At 39.4% G+C, this 23,771-nt stretch overlaps 1 protein-coding gene and 1 long non-coding RNA gene across 12 annotated transcripts in view; one reads left to right on the top strand and one right to left on the bottom strand.

Moving 5' to 3' along the window:
* Positions 1–23,771, top strand: part of LOC141408966 (uncharacterized) — a 51,522-nt gene that overhangs the window by 17,965 nt on the left and 9,786 nt on the right. The gene's annotated exons all lie outside the window — the stretch shown is intronic.
* NBEA (neurobeachin) overlaps positions 430–23,771 on the bottom strand; it is a 741,630-nt gene continuing 718,288 nt past the window's right edge. For all 11 annotated transcript variants that reach the window (XM_005585622.4, XM_065533144.2, XM_065533146.1 and 8 more), the window contains 5 exons: positions 23,472–23,642; positions 7,915–8,016; positions 5,583–5,779; positions 4,656–4,807; positions 430–2,272 (listed from right to left, as the gene is read on the bottom strand). In XM_005585622.4, coding sequence (XP_005585679.2) covers positions 2,182–2,272; positions 4,656–4,807; positions 5,583–5,779; positions 7,915–8,016; positions 23,472–23,642 — 713 coding nt within the window. In that variant the 3' untranslated portion in view covers positions 430–2,181. The remainder of the gene's footprint in view (positions 2,273–4,655; positions 4,808–5,582; positions 5,780–7,914; positions 8,017–23,471; positions 23,643–23,771) is intronic.

Here is a 23,771-nt window from a genome sequence, read left to right as displayed (position 1 = left end):
TGCCCTTGCCAGCAGTGGCTCAGCCTCTCCAGGTCCTCAGTCCCTGCCTGTGCCATGCCTGGTAGCTGATGAGTTCTAGAAGGTGTGGTTTCAAATGAAAAAGGCATTATGTGATAATACTCAAAAAAGGTGCTATTATAACCTTCACTACTTAGTTCCTTTTAAATAAAATAAAGACAATCCCCAAAGTGGATTATGTGGAATGGACAATGAGGGCTGTTTCCCCACGGTCACTGTTGCCCCAAATCCCTGCCAGATGGCCCGGCAGAGCAGCTCGGGTTTCGGCAAATTGCAGAACCTCATTAGGACTCGATTTCATGTTTTTAGCTGCTGTAGGCTCTATATCAGATGATGATGACTTCTGAAGCCCGTGTGACAACACAATGAAAGCATGCTAGTGACGTGTCCGATGAAATCTGAAACAATCCATGAATTCTTTGCATATTTTATTTTTCTTTTTTTGATTTCCAACTCACACACATCTGGCATATTTTACATCTTTGCAATAAAACATGGTTACAATAGCTTAAGGAATTTATATATCCAAAATATTTCACCATGATCTCAAGATGAAATGGACTTGTCTTCCAGATGTTCAGTGTCCTCCCAATTCTAAGCTACAAACTCAAGATATTGCTTTACAGCCTGGTGATGAATAACTTAATCACTATGCTGATTCCCCATAATTTCAGAATTTCATAAATACAAACAACAATGAAGAAGGAATTCAGTGCTAAAACTTACTAGTACAAGGTGGATAACAAATAAGTAATCACATCAATAAATAATGATATGTTTCTGGTGCAAAGTGCCAATACAAAGAACCCATTATCTTTTATCTTTTTAAATAAATGACTGCAAGTGAGTGTAAATTCTGAGAAAATTACATTCCTGTAACATGCCTCATAGCCCTACCGACACAATATGTACATCTATGACGATACAGTCACCAAATATACAAAGAAGAAACATGAAGAAAGTGTATATACCCCTGGGTGTATAACTTGATCAGTACAATGTATGGAAAATCATTTGATAGCCATCATTTTATATCATAAAAGATGAAGTGCCTTAGGCTAAGAATGTGGCTTTCGGTGAGAATTTCACGAGAACCTAAAAGAATAACTTCAGTTTATTGTTGTAATAAAGTCTGACTTGTTATTAAAGAAACTAAGCTATTCAAGAACCAAAGAGAAAAAAAAAAGTTAGCATCAGATTATCCTCCCCTGATGTATACACACCAAGCCAGTGGGATGACTCTGGAAGAGATGTGCAGGTGCTGGGAAGTTATTACTACGGAACTAACGCTCATAACTCCTATTTATACAAGAAAAACCAGGACCTCATCCCTAAGCCCCCTTTCTGCTGTGTCTTCAAATTATGCAGGGTAGGGCTGAATTTTCTTTGTATAAAGTACCCAAAATGGCAAATAATGGCTTAGTATCCAAATGCTTTATGAGCAAATTTCACTCAGAAGGGATGAATTTAGATTAAAAAGTGCAAACTATATTTTGGCGAAAATGTCAAAAATTACTGATGGAGCCCAAATTCAACCCTTTCATACAAGCTGTGTCCTTGGACAGATCTTTGTTTCATAGTGTGAATGCACCTGTTCCATCAAGCCATCAGGAGTAAGGAACATGCAAGTTGTAACTCCACAATAAAATTAAGAAACATTTTGTTCTTTATACAAGGTTTTACTTTTACAAAAGTATTCCTTTTAAATAAGATGCATCTGATGTACAAAGTATCAAACGTGTGTGTGTGTGTGTTTTTTTTTTTTCCTCAGCTTGAAAAGAGGCTGGAAATGGGATGCAGGTTAGGTTCAAAGCTTAAACTTTGTAACAACTGGACACAAGGTTCCTCAGAATTGTCAAAAGTCTCTTGTGACACATCCTACAACCTTTTCTCAATAAACAACAATATATGAAATAATTACCAAAACGTCTCCTAATTCATATAATTTACATGATATAAGCTTGCTTGATAGCAGCTGGTGTTCAGTCGTGAAAAAACACACAAAGTAAAATGTTGCTGACTACAATGTACAGCTATTGCTGGGTGTGATGGAATGCACAAACGGAGGTCGATGCAGACGAGTTTTTCCCACCAGAGATATTGCCTTTCCATGCAGCACTTGTGCTCTCAGCTTTAACTTGGCTTTTGGGTCTTTCTTTATCTTCAGTATCTGTTCTGATGCTCATAATGCCACCGATTAAAATCTATATTAAAAGCTACAATGCTACCAGAAGCCATGCCAGTGATCAGAGTCCTGGAAAAGCAGAAACAGCAGTTAAGAGTGATATAAAATCATTTCTGTGGTTGCTATTTTATACTAGACAGTATTGTGATCTCAAAGTTTGGCATTTTACACTAGACAGTATCATGATCTCAAAGTTTGCCAAGTCTTATTTTTGTATTTATGGAAGTAGGACTGAAATTTCTTCTTGGTTCTGCTGAGAGGAGCACAGTTCGCCTGCAGACGCCTGGCCAGCCGGCCCTGCTGCAGAGCACGAGGGGGCCACGGAACCACATTTCCAGCCTCTGCTGGCGGCCCCATTTCTCTCAGCAATCACACACGTGCCTGTCGCTGCCTTGTTTTGGGCATCTATTGGCTTCTCTGAGGATATCTGGCATTTCTTCCTATCTCTTTGACCTTTCTCTGCTTTGCCCCCTTGAATCACTCCACCCCTTGCCCTCTTGGTCCACACTCTCCCTGGACATAAAGGCAATGACGTCTGTTTCTGAAGCCCCAGATGCTGATTTCCCATTGTCAAGTGGGGGTCACTGCCAGGCTGTGTCACAAAACCCTCAGATTCAACACGTCCACCATGAATCACTGGTACCTTCTGACCTTGCTGGTCTTTTACTGGTTAAGTCACCTTGTCTCCTCTCCCTCTCCCTCCTAACTGATCAGCTGTTGAGCTCTGAGGCTTCTTTTTCGGGGATGTTCCTCCCCAGTCCCACTGCCACTGACTGAACTCAGGTTTCAGGATTTCTGTCTATATAAAGTGTTGCTTCACTTTTGATTCGACACCTTATCCAATAAATACCTTTTGAGTAATATCCCCAATGTATGTTTACCAGTTGATAATTGATATGCATGCGCTATTCATTATAAAATGACAAAATAATCAAAACCAAGGATGAGATTAAAATAGAAATAGAAACTTAGTATCTTCCCCCCTCCATTTGGAGACCCCCTAATACTACTGCGACTTTGAATATGCTCTTCCCTCCACCCTCTTTGTTCATGCCTAGTGAATGGATAAGCATCTTCTGAGGTCTTTCCTGCCCTCCCCCGCCCTCAAGAAGAGTTCATCCCTTCCTTCTTCTGTTAGTCTGTTCCTGGTGCCCTCATATTCAATGATTATGAGGATCTGAGCTCTCTGGGGTCAATTTCTTACTGTGGATCCTTAGTACTTTGCATTGCACTCAACCTATGGTGATGGCAGCCAAATGAATACACGAATGAGTAAGAGTATCAGGGAAATACTGAAACTACTTACAAACAAAAATCATTTCAAACACTCTGGAAGCACACATATATACAAATAATAACACAATAAACCATTCCCATTTATTTGTAAGTACAGGCTGCCGCACTCTGGAACACTCCAATAATAACCTTAAACCTTCTTTAGAAACAGCCTGGGCTGCAGCCCAAACATCCTTTCCCAGACTAAATTAGCTTACAGTGTTTTTCCTGATGACTTCAGTACCATTTTATTATATCATGAAGATGCTTTGTTAACTTTACTATGTGTCTTAATATTTAAACTATTTTAAAACCAATACTGTTATGAGGAATATTATAAGTAGTTGGGAAAAACGTCAGTCAACAAGCTTTTCTTATTTCTGTTAAATAGCAAAAATTAGAAATCACGTGCCATCTTCAGATTATAGGGTTGTAGTTTATTTTAAAGGCTTAGTAACTTTAGACTTTATATTTCTAATATTACTTTCACTTTATAAGAAACCCAAAGGTAAATTTTAGGAAATAATAAAATCTTATTGCAAATTGAAGAATGGAAAATCATTAATTGATTAACGTTCATATCAACTCTTTCCAAGAAAGAGTTAGTAAATTAAAGGATTAAAGGTTTTTAGGGAAATACAATAAAACAAAATAACGTAAATGAGAAACAGGTAAATGAGAACATGGGGGTAAAAGACCGTTCTGGGTAATGCATGAATGCCACATGCTGTTGAAAGGGAGGCAGCTACAGCCCACCCCACACTGCACTTTGCTGGAAACTCATTAGCTAGAAGTAGGTCTCACACTGAATCCCACCTCTGCTGAAAAATACGTGTTTCCCTCACATCATATAAGCCAGGGTGGCCTGTCTGAGACTAGGCAAGGATCTGAGAACAGGGAACTTGGTGGGAGTAAGTTCTATGTCTTGGGCCCTTAAAACATGTCTGGAGGCGCCTGTTCTTCATCAGATCAATTTCTTTTTTTCTTTCTTATTCTCTTCCTCTGTTTCCCTCTCACTAGAATCCTTACTCTTCCCCTCATTTTCCCCTTTTCTTTGCCAGTTTTCCTTTCATCTGGATGCTGGAATTGCACTCAGAGCACAATTCACCCTTGGTAGAATGAAGAGAGCCTTCAATGACAGTTCTCAGTGATGACACTTGTCCTTGACGCAGCTCACCTCTGGTCATGGGACAAGTCCATTGCTCTAATGCCAGCATCACATCCAGGGTAAATGTACAGTTGCTTGAAGTCACAGGCCTGCCAGACCTCTACTACCCCATTGTCCCCTCCGGTGACCAGGTTCTGGCCATCACTGCTCAGGAGAATGGCCTTCAGAAAAGGTAAAACAAAATAAAAAACACAACAACCATCTCTCTCAATTTTTCCTAAATAGCCAACTGTCACTACTGAAAAGTACTCAGTACAGTTCCCTTGTCATTATTGACTACTGTTAGTTATTTGTCCAACTTTTGTCAAGTTCAATCCACAGAATTCCCAATGTGGAATTCATAGAAGTTCTTACATATACAAAAGGTCTTATTAAAATCAAGATTAAATTCCCAAGAGAATATTACCAATTTAATCCAGGAAGAACTTGAGCATTAAGTAACATGTTTAGTTAAATCCTGAATATTAATATTGTAGAGAATTTTAGAACAAATGGAAGAAGCATATTTCAAAACAGTGTTTAATAATGACAACCCAGCAATTATAATTTATTTGTGAATGAAGGGTAAATGGGTATATATAATTTTTGTTTAGGGTTCTAAAGATAGAAATCTTTGAAAATAAACTCACTTTTAATGTTGTGAGGGTGCAGCGCTGAAACAATTATAAAAGGAGCTTTAAAAACCCTCTTAAGGGTCTAAGCTTTAATCAAACAACAGCTATCATTTCTGAAGTCTAATTCACTGAGTTAATTACTTGCAATTAAATGAATTTTGAATTTGTTTAAAGTATCAGTCCACATGAAATTATATACTTTTAATCTAGAAGACATTTATCTGGATGGCACAGAAATTCTATTATGAATTATTTAATGTAAAACAATCAATCTTTAATCTCCTGGCTTCAGTCCTACTTAGCATGAAGTATGCAGATTTACCCGTGTTGAATCATTGATCTCCATTTGAGCCAAAAGTTTCCCATTAATGCTGAAATTGCTGAATCGCCCTCGTTCATAGTATATGATACAATGGCCTTCGCTGGAGACAGAAATCAAGCGTGGGAATAAGCAGTTTTCTGGTCCTTCAAGGGCTCTCAGCAAATCTCCAGTGATGGTGTGGACAAGGCAAGGGCCCTCTGCAAAGTGGGGACATCAATGCCAGGGTCAGTTGCGGATGACAAACGACATAGTAGCTCCCACCAACCCAAAAACCTCGCTGAGTGTGCACTCAGATGTGATGAAAGAGGTAGGCTGGCCAGGCCAAGCGCTGATGTTATATTTAAACAGAGCAAAGCCAGAGCACCTGTCACATGTCACACTCCTGCGTTGCACACTTCTTCACCAGGTAAATACTTGGTCTTTCCTTTGTCAGGTAATATTCATAACAAAATGGTATAGTTCATAGATTATGTGAGAATAAAAGATTTTGTGTGCCAGACATTTTTTCTTAATATGCTTTTATAAACTTTTCTTGAAAGTTTAATAGAATTATCAGAACAGCTGCTCATTTTCTCAAGTAGCCTCAACATTTTACGCATTGTACCACATAAATACATTACTGTTAAGTACATTTTACCTTTTTCTGTCATCTGTGCATAAAATGTAAAAGCAAAATTGAGAAAACTTATTATTTCAACCTACAGAAACATACTTTGTCTGTTACATAAATGAATAGTGAGGCAAGAGTGTGAAAGAAGGATAAAGAGTGACATTTGGCTCTGTTTCTGGGTTTCTTCACCCTTACAAAATAGTGTTGATAAGGTAAAAAATTCACTGATCAGTTCATAAAAATTGCTCACTATAGCTTGGTATTATCTATCTATTCCCTTGTCACAAAAAGATCTCCACAAAACAGTGTATGAATTACATGCTTATTTTTAATTGATCTGAATAGACACATATTTTACAAAGCAAGTGACATTATTAAATTTTGTCCTGATTACTACAGTAATAGACTTGCCCTATAAAGAATTAGGAAAACACCAGCAATCATCTCTGACGTCACGCAGCCCCTGTGGGAAATGTCTCGTTCTTGGTGCACACTATGTGTCACTTATTGTCCTTTGTTTTAACTTCACAGGGTAAAATGATATTACACATATTATTACTTTTTAAAATTAAAAGGCTGAAGATATCCTTAGTGTCCATTTATGGGTTATTTATTCTTAGATACCAAAATTTTAAAAACATGGTGCCAGCCTTCAGATTCTATCCATTCTCCATAGAACAGCTGAAATGAGCTCTAACAACCAAACCGATCGATCTCATCACCTCCATTAAAAAACTTCAATGGTTTCCAACTATACTCATTAAAAACAAACAAAAAAATTACAAATGCTTGTGTCCCAGGCCCCTCACATCCCTTCAGCCTTCTCACTCCTCCAGGTTGTGCACCACGGTGATACTCCAGCAGCAGCCAGGGCTCCTTTCTGCCTGGGAGTCTTCCTACAGAGAATTGCTATTTGAGCCAGAACTAGGACGTACGTTTCCTGACTTGCTGAAATGAAATGTCTTCTACAAAAACTCCAAAGAGGCTGGGTGTGGTGGCTCACGCCTGTGATCCCAGCAATTTGGGAGGCTAAGGTGGGTGGATCACCTGAGGTCAGGAGTTCAAGACCAGCCTGGCCAATATGGTGAAACTCCATCTCTACTGAAAATACAAAAAATTAGCCAGGCCCAGTGGTGTATGCCTGTAATCCCAGCTACTTGGGAGGGCGAAGCAGGACAATCACTTGAACCCAGGAGGCGGAAGTTGCAGGGAGCCTGGATTGCACCATTGCACCCCAGCCTGGGTGACAAGAGCGAAAGTATGCCTCAAACACAAAACCAAACCTCCAAAGAACCAAGTAATCTTTGTTTCCTTTCCACCAACCTCTACACAGCCCCTGGCCTTATAAAGAAAGGGACTTACAGAGGAAGGGGGTCCAAGGCCGTGTATGATGGGTGACCTGACCCCTCACCTCCCCCACTACATCAGGGATACTTTCCCCTTGTCTTTTAAATGTCCTTTATAATGGCTGCATCATATGAATACACTAATTTAATTTATCAGTGTTCTGGTTAGAATGCTGTTGACCACAAAATACTATATAAAATTTTATACATATATTAGTGCTAGTAAATATTAATCATAAAAGTAAACATCTACAAATAACTTCGGATACCATTTGTCTATGGGAAGCTTCCTGGAAGAAATAAACTGGCAATCATGTTTAGTGTGAGAAAACCGTCAAGTTCCTAAACATTGAAAATGAAAGAAATGACTTCTGACCTTTAGCACCGCTGATAACAAGCCCAAGTTCTGCACAGACAGAAACACAGACAACCTCATGGTCATGGCCTGTGAGGACGGCTCTTGGTGCAGGATAGTCACCTGCAAGAAAACAGCAGCAGTGAGGCACTACAGACCAATGGCAGGGGGAGAGAGCTACACCAGCAACGCAACGTTCAATAAATACCCATGTTTATTATGCGCATTATTATTAAGCTGTGTGACCATAAGCCACTTAACCTCTCTGCTCTCCTCTTCTGTGAGATGCATATAAGTAGCGAACCTACTATACATGCTGTTTAGATGACAGGACAAGTTAACATATGTGACATGCTTAGAACATAACGGGAGTGGTAATGGCTATTCTTTTTCTTCTATTAGTATTATGAAACAGGTACAATGCCTGCTAAGGCATTTATCTGTGTTACCTCATGTATTTATGGTAAGGCTCTGTGTCGTAGGAACTCTTACGATGCCTAGTCTATCGCCTAGAAACCCAAGGCTTTGCAAGGTGATTCAACTTGCCCAACAGCTAAGGGCTGGAATTGAACCCACTTCGCTTTATCAGTGCGAACCTAGCTAAAAAGTCCAGCTGAATTATATCCCAAAAGCATTTTCACTGCTAACTGCTTTCATAAACTGAAGGACTTAGAGAATATTATGCCTCTTGTAAAAAGTTCTACATTTTTCTCTTTTACTGGAAGGAAATGAGCTTATTCTGCATCAGCCATATAGGTTGTTCCATTTGCGATCTTTCTTTTCTAGCACTCGTGTTCCTTGCATGCTTGCCTGTTTTTCTCTGTGAATTCCTATTTTTGGTGGGGTAACCAACCCCAGCCCCCATCTTGTCTCTCAGAGAACCACCCTGTACTTTGGTCTTGGTGCCCCTCTTTCCCAGAGCTGCCTCCTAGGTTGAACTATTGGCCCTCACTGGGGTTGGGGGAAGTTAAATGTTCCAGGGCTGGCAGATGCGCCTCCCCTTGGACAGCCCCTTCTTTGGTACTTATGGGACCTCTGGGTGCTGGCCAGCTGGACTGCTGGTCCAGTTCTCTGCCCACAGTGGCAAGAAGGAAGCCACAGGGAGTTCATGAGGAAAGTGCATAATCATAAGGCCTTACCCAGTAAGGCGCCCCACATCTTCCACTCTGGTCGGCCAAGAGCCCCTTTCTTAAGACCTGCCTATCTTAAGACCCGCCTATCTTAAGACCCGCCTATCTTCTGTCTCCCCAGGGATTTATGTGCGTTTTCTCAGACCCATCAGCTCCAATTTTGTTTCTGAGGTATCTCTTAGATGGAGTGTGGGAGAAGCGGGACAGCAGTTCATGCTAGCTTGCCATCTTCTTCTAAACACATGGATGTTGCTATAATGTGTTTTGACTATTGGTTGAGTGTCCATTTACAATGTCAGCAGTCCTGGATTTGTCTGAAACATATTTATATAATTTGTTAAATTACGTTTCACACTGCAGGAAAAAGGTGAAAAAGAAACAAAAATTGTTTCAAAGATGCCCTGGGTTCCCTGGTAAAATAAGCTTTAAGCATTGATAAGAGTTCTCAAAAGAAAGGAAATCAGCATATCAGAGAGATATCTGCACCCCTGTGTTGACTGCAGCACTATTCACAATAGTTCAGATGTAGAATCAACCTAAGTGTCCAACAAATAACGAAAAGATAAAGAAAATGAGATATATTTACATAATGGAATATTATTTTGCTATAAAAAAGAAATCCTGTCATTTGCAACAACATAGATGGAACTGAAGGACATGAGGTTAGGTGAAATTAGCCAGGCACAGAAAGACAACTGTCCCATCTTCTTACTCATATGTGGGAGGTGAAGAAATTGATCTCACAGAGGAAATAAACAGAATGGTGGTTACCTGAGGCTGGCAATGGTGGTGGGGAGGGGTTGGTTAATGGGTAGAACAATACAACTAGATAGATACAGTTAGATAGAAGGAATAAGATCTAGTGTTTGGTAGCAAAATAGAGTGACTACGGCTAATAATTTATTGTACATTTCAAAATAACTAGAAGAGAAGATTTGGAATGTTCCTAATGCAAAGAAGTGATAAATGTTTGAGGTGTTGGATATCCCAGTTATCCTGATTTGATCATTACACATTGTATCATTGTATCCATCAATATGTACAACTATTATGTATCCATAAAAATTAAATCTTTAAAAAGGTATTGGTAAGATTTTATGTGTAATATCAGCTTTAATTTTTCTAAATGATAATTTTAACTTGGAGAGACGAGCATACTGGAAAACCCTGAAATTATACACTTAATTCATTTGTATAAAATAAATAGTTTTGAGACCTTTCCCTAATGTGCTGTGGAAAAAATAAAAAGCAATCTGATCCTATTGCAGGGAATTGAGAAAAAAATGTATAAAACTATTCCTTATGCATGTTATACATTTTCTGCTAGGAAATGAGTTTTTCAAAGGCTCGTGTCTGATTTAGAGGTTTAAAATGTTTTATTTTTTTTTATTACAATTTCCCCAGATCATCTGAATAAACTGTGGAACTTAACTATTAGGGGATATTGTTTAGGGCCCCTGAAAGCACTGTTTCCTTCTTTAAGTGAAAGGCAAATAAAACGCCATTCCAGGCTTTCTGAGTTGGCAAACCTGCAGCGGCGGGAAAGCTTATTTCCTATATTTCATTTTGTTGCTAGGGACAGATGTCACACACCCCAACAATCCTTCAAAATCCGGGGAATATTCTGTCACTGTCACATCACAGTTGATGGATGTAGCCCAGGGTTAAAGGGCCCAGTGCAGAGGGAGGTGCAGGTGGAGCGCCCCTCTGAGTGCCCCGTCATCGCCCTCAGCCCCACCACTGCCTCCACAGAAGCACTCGCCATGTGCTGGAATGACTAGAACTGATGAAGAACAAACACGTCCAATTTTTAGATTCCTCATAGACATGCATTTGGAAACTCCAAATATTAAAAGGCTTAAAATAAACAAATTCCATCCTCCTTTTATCAAAGGTCATTTCAATATTCTCAAAACGGATGATAAAAAATATACTAGTATTAGATGCTGCTTATTCACATAGACAGGAGAGGTTTTTCAGTGAGATGGTCTCTGGCTTTTAGAGAAATGGGCAAAGAACAGAACTCATGGTTCTTATTTTAAACCTCATTTGTGGGACACTGATATGCAGGGGAAGCTGTGGTCCTTCTGATTTAGAACTAAACAGAGCCAGTGGATTTCTAAGACCTCCGCTCCACAGCAAGAGGATAAACCTCCTGGTATATGACATTCAAATTTTATTTCTGACCCTGGGGAAGTCACTGCAGAATCATGGCAGAAGGTATTTTCATTCATGTTTATACTTAGATAAAATATGATGGAGTTTTTAAAGTTAAAATCCAAGAATAAGGGATTTAGTCAAAGGGTATGGTGGTTTCATTGCTACTATGATTTCAAGATTTATTTCAACATATTAGGTTAGAAATTTGCTGGAATAGCTGAGAAGAACAGTATCGGTCAGGAGTCCCTTCTCAAGACCCCAACTCCTCAGCCACAGGCGGGTGCTGTGGAGGTCTGTTCCAGTTACCAAATATGCTTGGACCTGCATTTCCTAAGATCCTAAGATAATGCAAGTGAAAACATTCTGTGGGTTGGAAAATGTCAAATTCACCCGTGATGCGGTTTCATTTCCTTATGTACTCATAGAGTATTCAGTGAAGAATGGAAGATAGATGTGGTGAAAGTATTTATTCATTCACTCTAACTTCTTTTTCCTCTTCAGAGATAACAATGACTACATTTTCCTCTGAGCCCTGCCACTGCAGGAAAACCTCTTCTCTTGAAGTCCTGAGCCCAGACCTAGGTCACAGTACATGACTCCCCTACGCTCACCTTCTAAAAACAACTAATAGTATCATCCACCTCCTCTTCCTCAGGAAGCTAGGCTCTGTGTAAAGCCCGGACACCCCCTGGTCTAGAACTTGAAGTTCTCTGATCAGAACACATTAGTCACTCTGTATATATTGCTTCCAATCTAGGCCAAAGACCTTTCTTGAAGTCTTAGTCCCATAAAGGGAAAGGAAAAGCAGAGGCTGAGTGGCAAGGAGCTCCCTTCTCAGTCTGGAACCCTGGAAAGTCTCCTTGTGTTAGAATGAGGGATGGGGTGGCTGAGTGGTCTACTGCAGAATGGGCTCTGTGCTATGGATGTTCCAATACATCCATTACCATTTGGTCCTCAAAAAGCCCTGCATGGTGAGAACTATTACATACGGAGCTATGCTTCCTCTGATCTTAAAAAGATGGTTTAACATATGCTAAATCCTAGCTAAGATTCTCTGCTCCGAGAAGTGATACAAACTTGTTCAATGTATCTAAATCTAAATACACTCTACAAATCTCTCTGGGCTGTTCATCGCCCATGCTTTCATTTCTTATAATAGCACTGGTTAGTGGCAGTTGTGGAGCTGGGCACCAGGACAGTCTTTTTAAAAGAAGCCTGGATGCAAACAAAGAGAGGGATGTGATTTGGCAGATGTTTGGTGACAGGTTGTGGCTGGCAGGAGGGTCAGCGTCCAGAGCTGAGGCATACACAATGGGAGCCCAGAGAAGGTGTGTGTGCACAGCTGGAGTCTCCTTTGCAATTGGCTTCTCCTTTCACAGTCTGCATAATGCCTGTACACGAGCTAAAAGACTTATTTTTAAAAAGTGGAATAGAAAGGCGTAACAACGTGTTATACAAATTACCCAATGAATATTTGTAGATTTGATTAGAAAAGATGAACGGTAAATTCTCTTTCAAAGTTTCACATGGCTATGATTTAAAAATGTTTGTATGTATGTATACCAAACTTTCTATAAAGCACCTTATATGTGGTATAAACATTAAAACTACATACTTTAAAAGCAGATTGGCTTTGAGATGAAGTCCCAATGTATTCTGAGTGTCTGCTGAAGAGACAACAATGTTAACTTGCCTCTCTTGTGACTATCTTGTTGGAAGCTATAGCACGTAATGAGAAATGTCAAGTCCCAAGATCAATGAAATTTTGGACTCTAGGGATTCCACAGGAATAGCATTGATCCTTTTAAAGAACACCAGTCAGAAGATGGGTTGTAATATATTGCAAAGAGAGGCTCAAGAGGATAAGCGGCCAAGTCCAAGATACCTACCTGACAAAAAATTCAATCAGCTTTTAGCGCAAATTGCCCACTCTGCTCTGCTCTCTTTCATGCAATAGGCTGCTTCCAATTAAAGTGCGCAAATTAATTTTTATCACTTCCAAATTAGTTTCAGAATTTGTGTCAAAGTCTGTTTCAGATGAAAGCATCTGTCCCTCACATCTTTTCAATTCTGTTATCTAGTTAGGGACCTATTTAAAGTCTCCAAGATAATTTCTGTGTTCAAAGCCACAAGTTTGAAAGAATAACAATGAATAATATTATAAAATACATTAATAAAGCAATGATAATTCAACTCTAACCTACACTAGGTAGCCTTTGCTTATCTCTTTTATGGTCTGAGACTCTCTATCACATAGTCTGCTTACAAATATTCATTATCTTTGTGACCAATTCATCACAATAGTCAAAATGATTAGAAAAAGACTCATATTTCCGAGATGTCTGCATTCTTCACAATATACTTGACACGATAAAACCACACATACTTTCTATACCTGCCTAAAAAGATTTCACAAACATGACATTTTTTCTTTGTGGAATTAATAGAGCTATCTATTACAATATAATAATGACAATGAAAGAGAAACAAATATGTTAAAGTCAGTTGAACTTATCTTGAGAAGATTTTGGTGATATGCATGTAAGGTTAAATGATAAATCCTATTGTTTAATGCTGTTGTGATGAACAGGTATGATTTGGCCTCCGTGACACACAAAGCAGTTCCATGTCCACACCAAGGCCAATCCCTGCATTATAACAGCTACTAGGATATTAAGTTACATGCCAGGACTTCCCCCTTCAAGGATAGGTTAATACTTGTACTTAAGGGCATTGTGTCACACACTTTAATACAAATTTAGACATAACTAGCTTTCTGGTCTTGAGTATCAATGTATTATGAGAGAGAAAACACATCTGGCCTGCTTCTCTGACCTGTGAATTGGAAGCTAGAGTAATTAAACTGGAACAGAAAAACATCTCTTTCATATTGTGAGTTTTCTGATAGCAACAACTACATCTATGTCAAACCACAAGCGGGGCACTGATATGACAGTCAATTCAGTGTGTGCTGTGACTGCCTGAAAAAAGAGTGAAGAGACCAACACAGATGGTTGCCCTAGTCCAGCATATATACGCTACTAGGTTAGCTTTTTAAAGAGGTAAGTGAGTCATAAATCAGGCAGTCAACCAATGCTAAACCTGAGATTTTTTTTTTTTTTTACTATTGTGATCATCCTTATGGAAAAAAGCTAAAACCAGTTTGTTTCATAATCATCAATTTGATATAAAGTTAAGCATTTTATGAATGCTTAAAGTATGGTACCAAATATTATCTGATAACAATTCATGATTCATGTAACAAATACTGGACATCCTCAGTATATCCAAGCAGGAGAAGCAGTTTGTGATTAGTATAAAAGTAGATTCTTGTAAACTCTAGAAAGTCAGAGGTTGTGACTTTCCCAGCATTCCCAGCTGCTGAGATAGTACCAGGCACACAGTAGGCACTCAACACATGTTGTTGCTTGACTAATACTTTAGGTGTTTATCTTGTTTATTCTAGAAGAGCACTTTTCCCTTTTATTAATGTGCTATACTATATATGTTCACATTAAATATCTAATAAAGTCTTGACAGGATGAATTCTATGGAAGTGGTTTAGGTTCATAACAATGACAACAGTTTTTGACTAAAACTAAATTCCTATACATGGAGGTAATACTAAAAAATACACATTGATAATTTTCTGTCATAACATCTTTAAAATAATCTTGTCCTTACTTAAAACTTAAATATAATACTGCTTTTTAACAAATATAATATCCACATTTTTGTTCTTAAGGATTATAAAAACATTTTGTATTACATAGCTCCTGTTGGAAGGAGCTAAATAATTTAAATATTATTGTATCTAACTTTTCTTGCTAACTGATGCACCAAAGCTATAATTGATAGCCATCTTTTGGTTTAAGAGATCATTAGAAAACAGAGTAGTGAACATAGATAATTACTATAATTTAATATTTTTCTTTAGTATTCTTTACCTCCTAACAGTACATTATATAAAACATCTTATCTCTGCTACTAGATGACAGTTTTAAGAAACAAATCCCCTTTTTGGAAATAACACTAGCATCATTTCTGGTCTTCATTTCGAAGACGGTAATTAATTAGATTTAAAGCTCTATTCTGTTTCTTTTAACTTTTTTCTAACAAGTTCTAATTTTTATCAATGTATATGAAAGATATTACACAGACCTGCTGCTTAATTAAACTTTTTAAAGAAATGCTACACTATTATGGAAATAAAGACAATTTGGAAATATGTGAACATATATTTAGATAACATATACTTGATAATGTACCATTCTTGAGAATAATAAAGCCATCACTGGTAGGTCATATATCTTATACACATGTACACATATGCATACATAGACATACTAGAATTCTGTTAAAATGAATTTTTTAAGGACATAGCTTTAAAAAAGAGTAAGGAGATTATCTTACTGGTATTTAGAGTATAATGTTTGTTAATAACATAGAATTGGTAACTAGTTATTTGAACTGGTTGGAAATCAAGCAACATTGAATATCTTTTCCATCAAATCAAGATCACATCTTGTTCAAATTTAGAACAGAGACTCATATGTACAATAGACACTCTTTTTCAGTAGCTATGCCAAGAGGCATATGCTATTTTACAACACAGTTTCTTCATCCACTGTTCAACTCCAGCTATGGGCAAAGGGAATAAAACTTCACATAACATTTGGACATCTAATCCAATCTTCCACTATCTTCTCATTCAAATGTATTTTTCCATTCTCTGCTGTACTATGATGGGGCCTTTGTTCTTTTTTTTTTTTTTTTTTTTTAATTTAAGTTCTAGGGTACAGTGGATAACGTGCAGGTTTGTTACATATGTATACCTGTGCCATGTTGGCGTGCTGCACCCATAAACTCGTCAGCACCCATCAACTTGTCATTTACATCAGGTATAACTCCCAGTGCAATCTCTCCCCCCTCACTTCTCCCTGTTATAGGCCCCGGTATGTGATGTTCCCCTTCCCGAGTCCAAGTGATCTCACTGTTCAGCTCCCACCTATGAGTGAGAATATGCGGTGTTTGGTTTTCTGTTCTTGTGATAGTTTGCTGAGAATGATGGTTTCCAGCTGCATCCATGTCCCTACAAAGGACACAAACTCATCCTTTTTTATGGCTGCATAGTATTCCATGGTGTATATGTGCCACATTTTCTTCATCCAGTCTGTCACTGATGGACATTTGGGTTGATTCCAAGTCTTTGCTATTGTGAATAGTGCCACAATAAACATAAGTATGTATGTGTCTTTATAGCAGCATGATCTATAATCCTTTGGGTATATACCCAGTAATGGGATGGCTAAGTCATATGGTACTTCTAGTTCTAGATCCCTGAGGAATCACCATACTGTTTTCCATAATGGTTGAACTAGTTTACAATCCCACCAACAGTGTAAAAGTGTTTCTATTTCTCCACATCCTCTCCAGCACCTGTTGTTTCCTGACTTTTCAATGATCGCCATTCTAACTGGTGTGAGATGGTATCTCATTGTGGTTTTGATTTGCATTTCTCTGATGGCCAGTGATGATGAGCATTTTTTCATGTGTCTGTTGGCTGCATGAATGTCTTCTTTTGAGAAGTGTCTGTTCATATCCTTTGCCCACTTTTTGATGGGGTTGTTTTTTTCTTGTAAATTGGTTCGAGTTCTTTGTAGGTTCTGGATATTAGCCCTTTGTCAGATGAGTAGATTGCAAAAATTTTCTCCCATTCTGTAGGTTGCCTGTTCACTCTGATGGTAGTTTCTTTTGCTGTGCAGAAGCTCTTTTGTTTAATTAGATCCCATTTGTCAATTTTGGCTTTTGTTGCTGTTGCTTTTGGTGTTTTAGACATGAAGTCCTTGCCCATGCCTATGTCCTGAATGGTATTACCTAGGTTTTCTTCTAGGGTTTTTATGGCATTATGTCTAACATTTAAGTCTCTAATCCATCTTGAATTAATTTTCGTATAAGGAGTAAGGAAAGGATCCAGTATCAGCTTTCTACTTATGGCTAGCCAATTATCCCAGCACCATTTATTAAATAGGGAATCCTTTCCCCATTTCTTGTTTTTCTGAGGTTTGTCAAAGATCAGATGGCTGTAGATGTGTGGTATTATTTCTGAGGACTCTGTTCTGTTCCATTGGTCTATATCTCTGTTTTGGTGACTGTAGCCTTGTAGTCTAGTTTGAAGTGAGGTAGCGTGATGCCTCCAGCTTTAGGAGGCATCCAGCTTTAGGATTGTCTTGGCGATGCGGGCTCTTTTTTGGTTCCATATGAACTTTAAAGCAGTTTTTTCCAGTTCTGTGAAGAAACTCATTGGTAGCTTGATGGGGATGGCATTGAATCTATAAATTATCTTGGGCAGTATGGCCATTTTCACGATATTGATTCTTCCTATCCATGAGCATGGTATGTTCTTCCATTTGTTTGTGTCCTCTTTTATTTCACTGAACAGTGGTTTGTAGTTCTCCTTGAAGAGGTCCTTTATATCCCTAGTAAGTTGGATTCCTAGGTATTTTATTCTCTTTGAAGCAATTGTGAATGGAAGTTCATTCATGATTTGGCTCTCTGTTTGTCTGTTACTGGTGTATAAGAATGCTTGTGATTTTTGCACATTAATTTTGTATCCTGAGACTTTGCTGAAGTTGCTTATCAGCTTAAGGAGATTTTGGGCTGAGACAATGGGGTTTTCTAAATATACAATCATGTCATCTGCAAACAGGGACAATGTGACTTCTTCTTTTCCTAACTGAATACCCTTGATTTCTTTCTCTTGCCTGATTGCCCTAGCCAGAACTTCCAACACTATGTTGAACAGGTGTGGTGAGAGAGGGCATCCCTGTCTTGTGCCAGTTTTCAAAGGGAATTTTTCCAGTTTTTGCCCATTCAGTATGATATTGGCGGTGGGTTTGTCATAAATAGCTCTTATGATTTTGAGATACATTCCATCAATACCGAATTTATTGAGTGTTTTTAGCATGAAGTGCTGTTGAATTTTGTCAGAGGCCTTTTCTGCATCTATTGAGATAATCATGTGGTTTTTGTCTTTGGTTCTGTTTATATGCTGGATTATGTTTATTGACTTGCGTATGTTGAACCAGCCTTGCATCCCAGGGATGAAGCCCACTTGATCATGGTGGATAAGCTTTTTGATGTGCTGCTGGATCCGGTTTGCCAGTATTTTATTGAGGAGTTTTGCATCGATGTTCATCAGGGATATTGGTCTAAAATTCTCTTTTTTTGTTGTGTCTCTGCCAGGCTTTGGTATCAGGATGATGTTGGCCTCAAAAATGAGTTAGGGAGGATTCCCTCTTTTTCTATTGATTGGAATAGTCTCAGAAGGAATGGTACCAGCTCCTCCTTGTACCTGTGGTAGAATTCAGCTGTGAATCCACCTGGTCCTGGACTTTTTTTGGTTGGTAGGCTATTAATTATTGCCTCAATTTCAGAGCCTGTTATTGGTCTATTCAGGAATTCAGCTTCTTCCTGGTTTAGTCTTGGGAGAGTGTAAGTGTCCAGGAAATTATCCATTTCTTCTAGATTTTCTAGTTTATTTGCGTAGAGGTGTTTATAGTATTCTCTGATGGTAGTTTGTATTTCTGTGGGGTTGGTGGTGATATCCCCTTTCTCATTTTTTATTGTGTCTATTTGATTCTTCTCTCTTTTCTTCTTTATTAGTCTTGCTAGCAGTCTATCAATTTTGTTGATCTTTTCAAAAAACCAACTCCTGGATTCACTGATTTTTTGGAGGGTTTTTTGTGTCTCTGTCTCCTTCAGTTCTGCTCTGATCTTAGTTATTTCTTGCCTTCTGGTAGCTTTTGAATGTATTTGCTCTTGCTTCTCTAGTTCTTTTAATTGTGCTGTTAGAGTGTCAATTTTAGATCTTTCCTGCTTTCTCTTGTGTGCATTTAGTGCTATAAATTTCCCTCTACACACTGCTTTAAATGTGTCCCAGAGATTCTGGTATGTTGTATCTTTGTTCTCATTGGTTTCAAAGAACATCTTTATTTCTGCCTTCATTTCGTTATGTACCCAGTAGTCATTCAGGATCAGGTTGTTCAGTTTCCATGTAGTTGAGCGGTTTTGATTGAGTTTCTTAGTCCTGAGTTGTAGTTTGATTGCACTGTGGTCTGAGAGACAGTTTGTTATAATTTGTGTTCTTGTACATTTGCTGAGGAGTGCTTTACTTCCAATTATGTGGTCAGTTTTGGAATAAGTGTGATGTGGTGCTGAGAAGAATGTATATTCTGTTGATTTGGGGTGGAGAGTTCTGTAGATGTCTATTAGGTCTGCTTGCTGCAGAGATGAGTTCAATTCCTGGATATCCTTGTTAACTTTCTGTCTCGTTGATCTATCTAATGTTGACAGTGGGATGTTGAAGTCTCCCATTATTATTGTATGGGAGTCTAAGTGTCTTTGTAAGTCTCTAAGGACTTGCTTTATGAATCTGGGTGCTCCTGTATTGGGTGCATATATATTTAGGATAGTTAGCTCTTCCTGTTGAATTGATCCCTTCACCATTATGTAATGGCCTTCTTTGTCTCTTTTGATCTTTGATGGTTTAAAGTCTGTTTTATCAGAGACTAGGATTGCAACCCCTGCTTTTTTTTGTTCCCCATTTGCTTGGTAGACCTTCCTCCATCCCTTTATTTTGAGCCTATGTATGTCTCTGCATGTGAGATGGGTCTCCTGAATACAGCAGACTGATGGGTCTTGACTCTTTATCCAGTTTGCCAGTCTGTGTCTTTTAATTGGACCATTTCGTCCATTTACATTTAAGGTTAAGATTGTTATGTGTGAACCTGATCCTGCCATTATGATATTAACTGGTTATTTTGTTCATTAATTCATGCAGTTTCTTCCTAGCCTCGATGGTCTTTACATTTTGGCATGTTTTTGCAATGGCTGGTACCGGTTGTTCCTTTCCATGTTTAGTGCTTCCTTCAGGGTCTCTTGTAAGGCAGGCCTGGTGGTGACAAAATCTCTAAGCATTTGCTTATCTGTAAAGGATTTTATTTCTCCTTCACTTATGAAACTTAGTTTGGCTGGATATGAAATTCTGGGTTTAAAATTCTTTTCCTTAAGAATGTTGAATATTGGCCCCCACTCTCTTCTGGCTTGTAGAGTTTCTGCCGAGAGATCTGCTGTTAGTGATGGGCTTCCCTTTGTGGGTAACCCGACCTTTCTCTCTGGCTGCCCTTAAGATTTTTTCCTTCATTTCAACTTTGGTGAATCTGGCAATTATGTTTCTTGGAGTTGCTCTTCTCGAGGAGTATCTTTGTGGCGTTCTCTGTATTTCCTGAATTTGAATGTTGGCCTGCCCCACTAGGTTGGGGAAGTTCTCCTGGATGATATCCGGAAGCATGTTTTCCAACTTGGTTCCATTTTCCCCCTCACTTTCAGGCACCCCAATCAGACGTAGATTTGGTCTTTTTACATGATCTGATACTTCTTGCAGGCTTTGTTCATTTCTTTTTCTTCTTTTTTCTTTAGGTTTCTCTTCTCGCTTCATTTCATTCATTTGATCCTCAATTGTTGATACTCTTTCTTCCAGTTGATCGAGTCGGTTACTGAAGCTTGTGCATTTGTCACGTATTTCTCATGTCATGGTTTTCATCTCTGTCCATTCGTTTATGGCCTTTTCTGCATTAATTATTCTAGTTATCAATTCTTCCACTTGTTTCCCAAGACTTTTAGTTTCTTTGCACTGGGTACGTAATTCCTCCTTTAGCTCTGAGAAGTTTGATGGACTGGAGCCTCCTTCTCTCATCTCGTCAAAGTCATTCTCCATCCAGCTTTGATCTGATGCTGGCGATGAGCTGCGTTCCTTTGCAGGGGGCGATGCACTCTAATTTTTTGATTTTCCAGCTTTTCTGCCCTGCTTTTTCCCCATCTTTGTGGTTTTATCTGCCTCTGGTCTTTGATGATGGTGACGTACTGATGGGGTTTTGGTGTGGGTGTCCTTCCTGTTTGTTAGTTTTCCTTCTACCAGTCAGGACCCTCAGCTGTAGGTCTGTTGGAGATTACTTGAGGTCCACTCCAGATCCTGTTTGCCCGGGTATCAGCAGCAGAGGCTGCAGAAGATGGAATATTGCTGAACAGCGAGTGCACCTGTCTGATTCTTGCTATGGAAGCTTCCTCTCAGGGGTGTACTCCACTGTGTGAGGTGTGGGGTGTCAGACTGCCCCTAGTGGGGGATGTCTCCCAGTTAGGCTACTCAGGGGTCAGGGACCCACTTGAGCAGGCAGTCTGTCCGTTTTCAGATCTCAACCTCCGTGTTGTGAGATCCACTGCTCACTTCAAAGCTGTCAGACAGAGTCGTTTGCGTCTGCAGAGGTTTCAGCTGCTTTTTGTTGTTGTTGTTGTTTAGCTGTGCTCTGTCCCCAGAGGTGGAGTCTCCAGAGACAGGCAGGACTCCTTGAGCTGCTGTGAGCTCCACCAGTTCGATCTTCCCAGGGCTTTGTTTATCTACTTAAGCCTCAGCAATGGCGGGTGCCCCTCCCCCAGCCTCGCTGCTGCCTTGCCGCGAGACCGCAGACTGCTGTGCTAGCAATGAGGGAGGCTCCGTGGGCGTAGGACCCTCCCGGCCAGGTGTGGGATATAGTCTCCTGGTGTGCCCGTTTGCTAAGATCCTTGGTAGAGCGCAGTATTGGGGTGAGAGTTACCCGAGTTTCCAGGTGTTGTGTGTCTCAGTTCCCCTGGCTAGGAAAAGGGATTCCCTTCCCCCTTGTGCCTCCCAGGTTTGGCGATGCCTCGCCCTGCTTCAGCTCTGGCTGGTCGGGCTGCAGCAGCTGACCAGCACCGATTGTCAGGCACTCCCTAGTGAGATGAACCCAGTAACTCAGTTGAAAATGCAGAAATCACCTGTTTTCTGTATCGCCTGCGCCGGGAGTTGGAGACTGGAGCTGTTCCTATTCGGCCATCTTGCTCTGCCCCCCCAAAAGATTTTAAAGCAGGGGACTTTGTTCTTATCCAACCAAAGCCATTTCCTACTTTTGTAGTATTCCTGTCAAAATGCATAAGAGTTGGGGGGATGGAGTGGGACATGAAGGGTAGAGGTGCAATTCCGTTTCCACCCCTCGCTGTCTCACAGGTTGGAACTGCCCAGAGAGGCAGCAGCAGGCCAAGCAATGTAACATGGCATCTTGTAGATTTCTTATCTACTCTCACAGTATTTTAGTTGTAGATGCACAGGTTTCCTGAAAAACTTTTCTCTCTGTTGCGTTATAAGTATTCCCCAAATTCATGTTTCAGTTTATTTTGGAGTGCTGTGTAAGCTGTGACAATCTCAAGAATCCCGGTTTGTGTACTTGCCATTATCACTTCACAGAAACCTTTCTATATTTTACAGGAAAGCCATGTATTTGAATGAACTATTGAAAGCTTAGTAATTAAAAGCAGTAATTATTTCTAGGCAATCTCTTATCCAGCTCTCCAGTCATTTAGTTTATTGGAAACCTATTATGTATATCACTATGACAGGAACTTAAGATAGAAAGACAGACACTCATTATCCACTTCAGTGTTTTCTTGGGGCAGCAGTCCAAGAACTAATAATTAAGTTCTCTTACATAAATAAAAGTTTCCTTGGAGAAAGAAGCTTGAGAGGCTGTGGATTAAACAAGCATCAACAAATTTATTTGTGTAAGACTTTCAGAGCTTATGTAGAAAGTTTGAGTATAAACAATGTACTCCAAAATTATTTCACGAAGGAGTCCAGCCTCCCCTGATGCTTTCTTCCTATCGTATATCTTAGGGTGCACTGTGGAATAACAATCACTCGAGGAATCCTCCCAAGCAAGGAAACTGTCTTATTCAGTTTTTGCATCCCCAACAATGCCTCATGTGAAGCGGGTACTCGCTGTTTGCTAAATGAATAAACGCAGAAATTTACTACAGTATATGGTAGATAGCAATTAGTGCCCTGACTGAGACACAGGTAACATTTCTGAAAATTCAGAGAAGGGAGGGATTATTTTCAGCTGAAAGAAATCATATGAGGTTTAATGGACTAGGTGAAGCTGAAGGATGGGGACATTTGGAGACCGGGCTGCTGAGCAGAGGATCTGGGTAGGGGATTGTTGAGGGGATCTGGAAGTCTCTCCTTGTTGAAGGTGATAGTACTGCTCATTTTAACACTTTGAACATAGCTATGTTCCAGTACAGATTCTGGCCACTTAAGCTTTCATGTTTGAAAATCCTTACACCTTAGGAAAAAACTATTAGGAAAATCAAAACGGCAAAATATATTTAAATATATATTTATATAGTTTGAAAGGACAATTTGATACAAACACTCACTGCTGTTAGGGTTGTCTCCTATGATATGGTGCCGCCCACTCCAGTACCAGAGCAGCAGGGTGGCATCTCGAGATCCGGACACGATGTAGCAGTCTCCACCAATGTATGACTCAGACCTGGCCAAGCATGTGACCACATCCCAATGGCCAAATACAATCTGAGTCAATTTCCCTGCAACACAGAAATGACAGGTTTGCTTCATTTCATCTTTTTCTTCAAATGGTAATAAGTGTAACTTTATCAGATTTTAAAAATTTTACCATATTTATTTTATTTTATTTTACCAGTTTTGTGAAAAGT

This window comes from Macaca fascicularis, chromosome 17, assembly GCF_037993035.2.
Source record: "Macaca fascicularis isolate 582-1 chromosome 17, T2T-MFA8v1.1".
Taxonomy (NCBI): domain Eukaryota; kingdom Metazoa; phylum Chordata; class Mammalia; order Primates; family Cercopithecidae; genus Macaca; species Macaca fascicularis.
The sequence above is the reverse complement of the archived record's forward strand: the minus strand, read 5'-3'. Positions and strand labels throughout refer to the sequence as shown.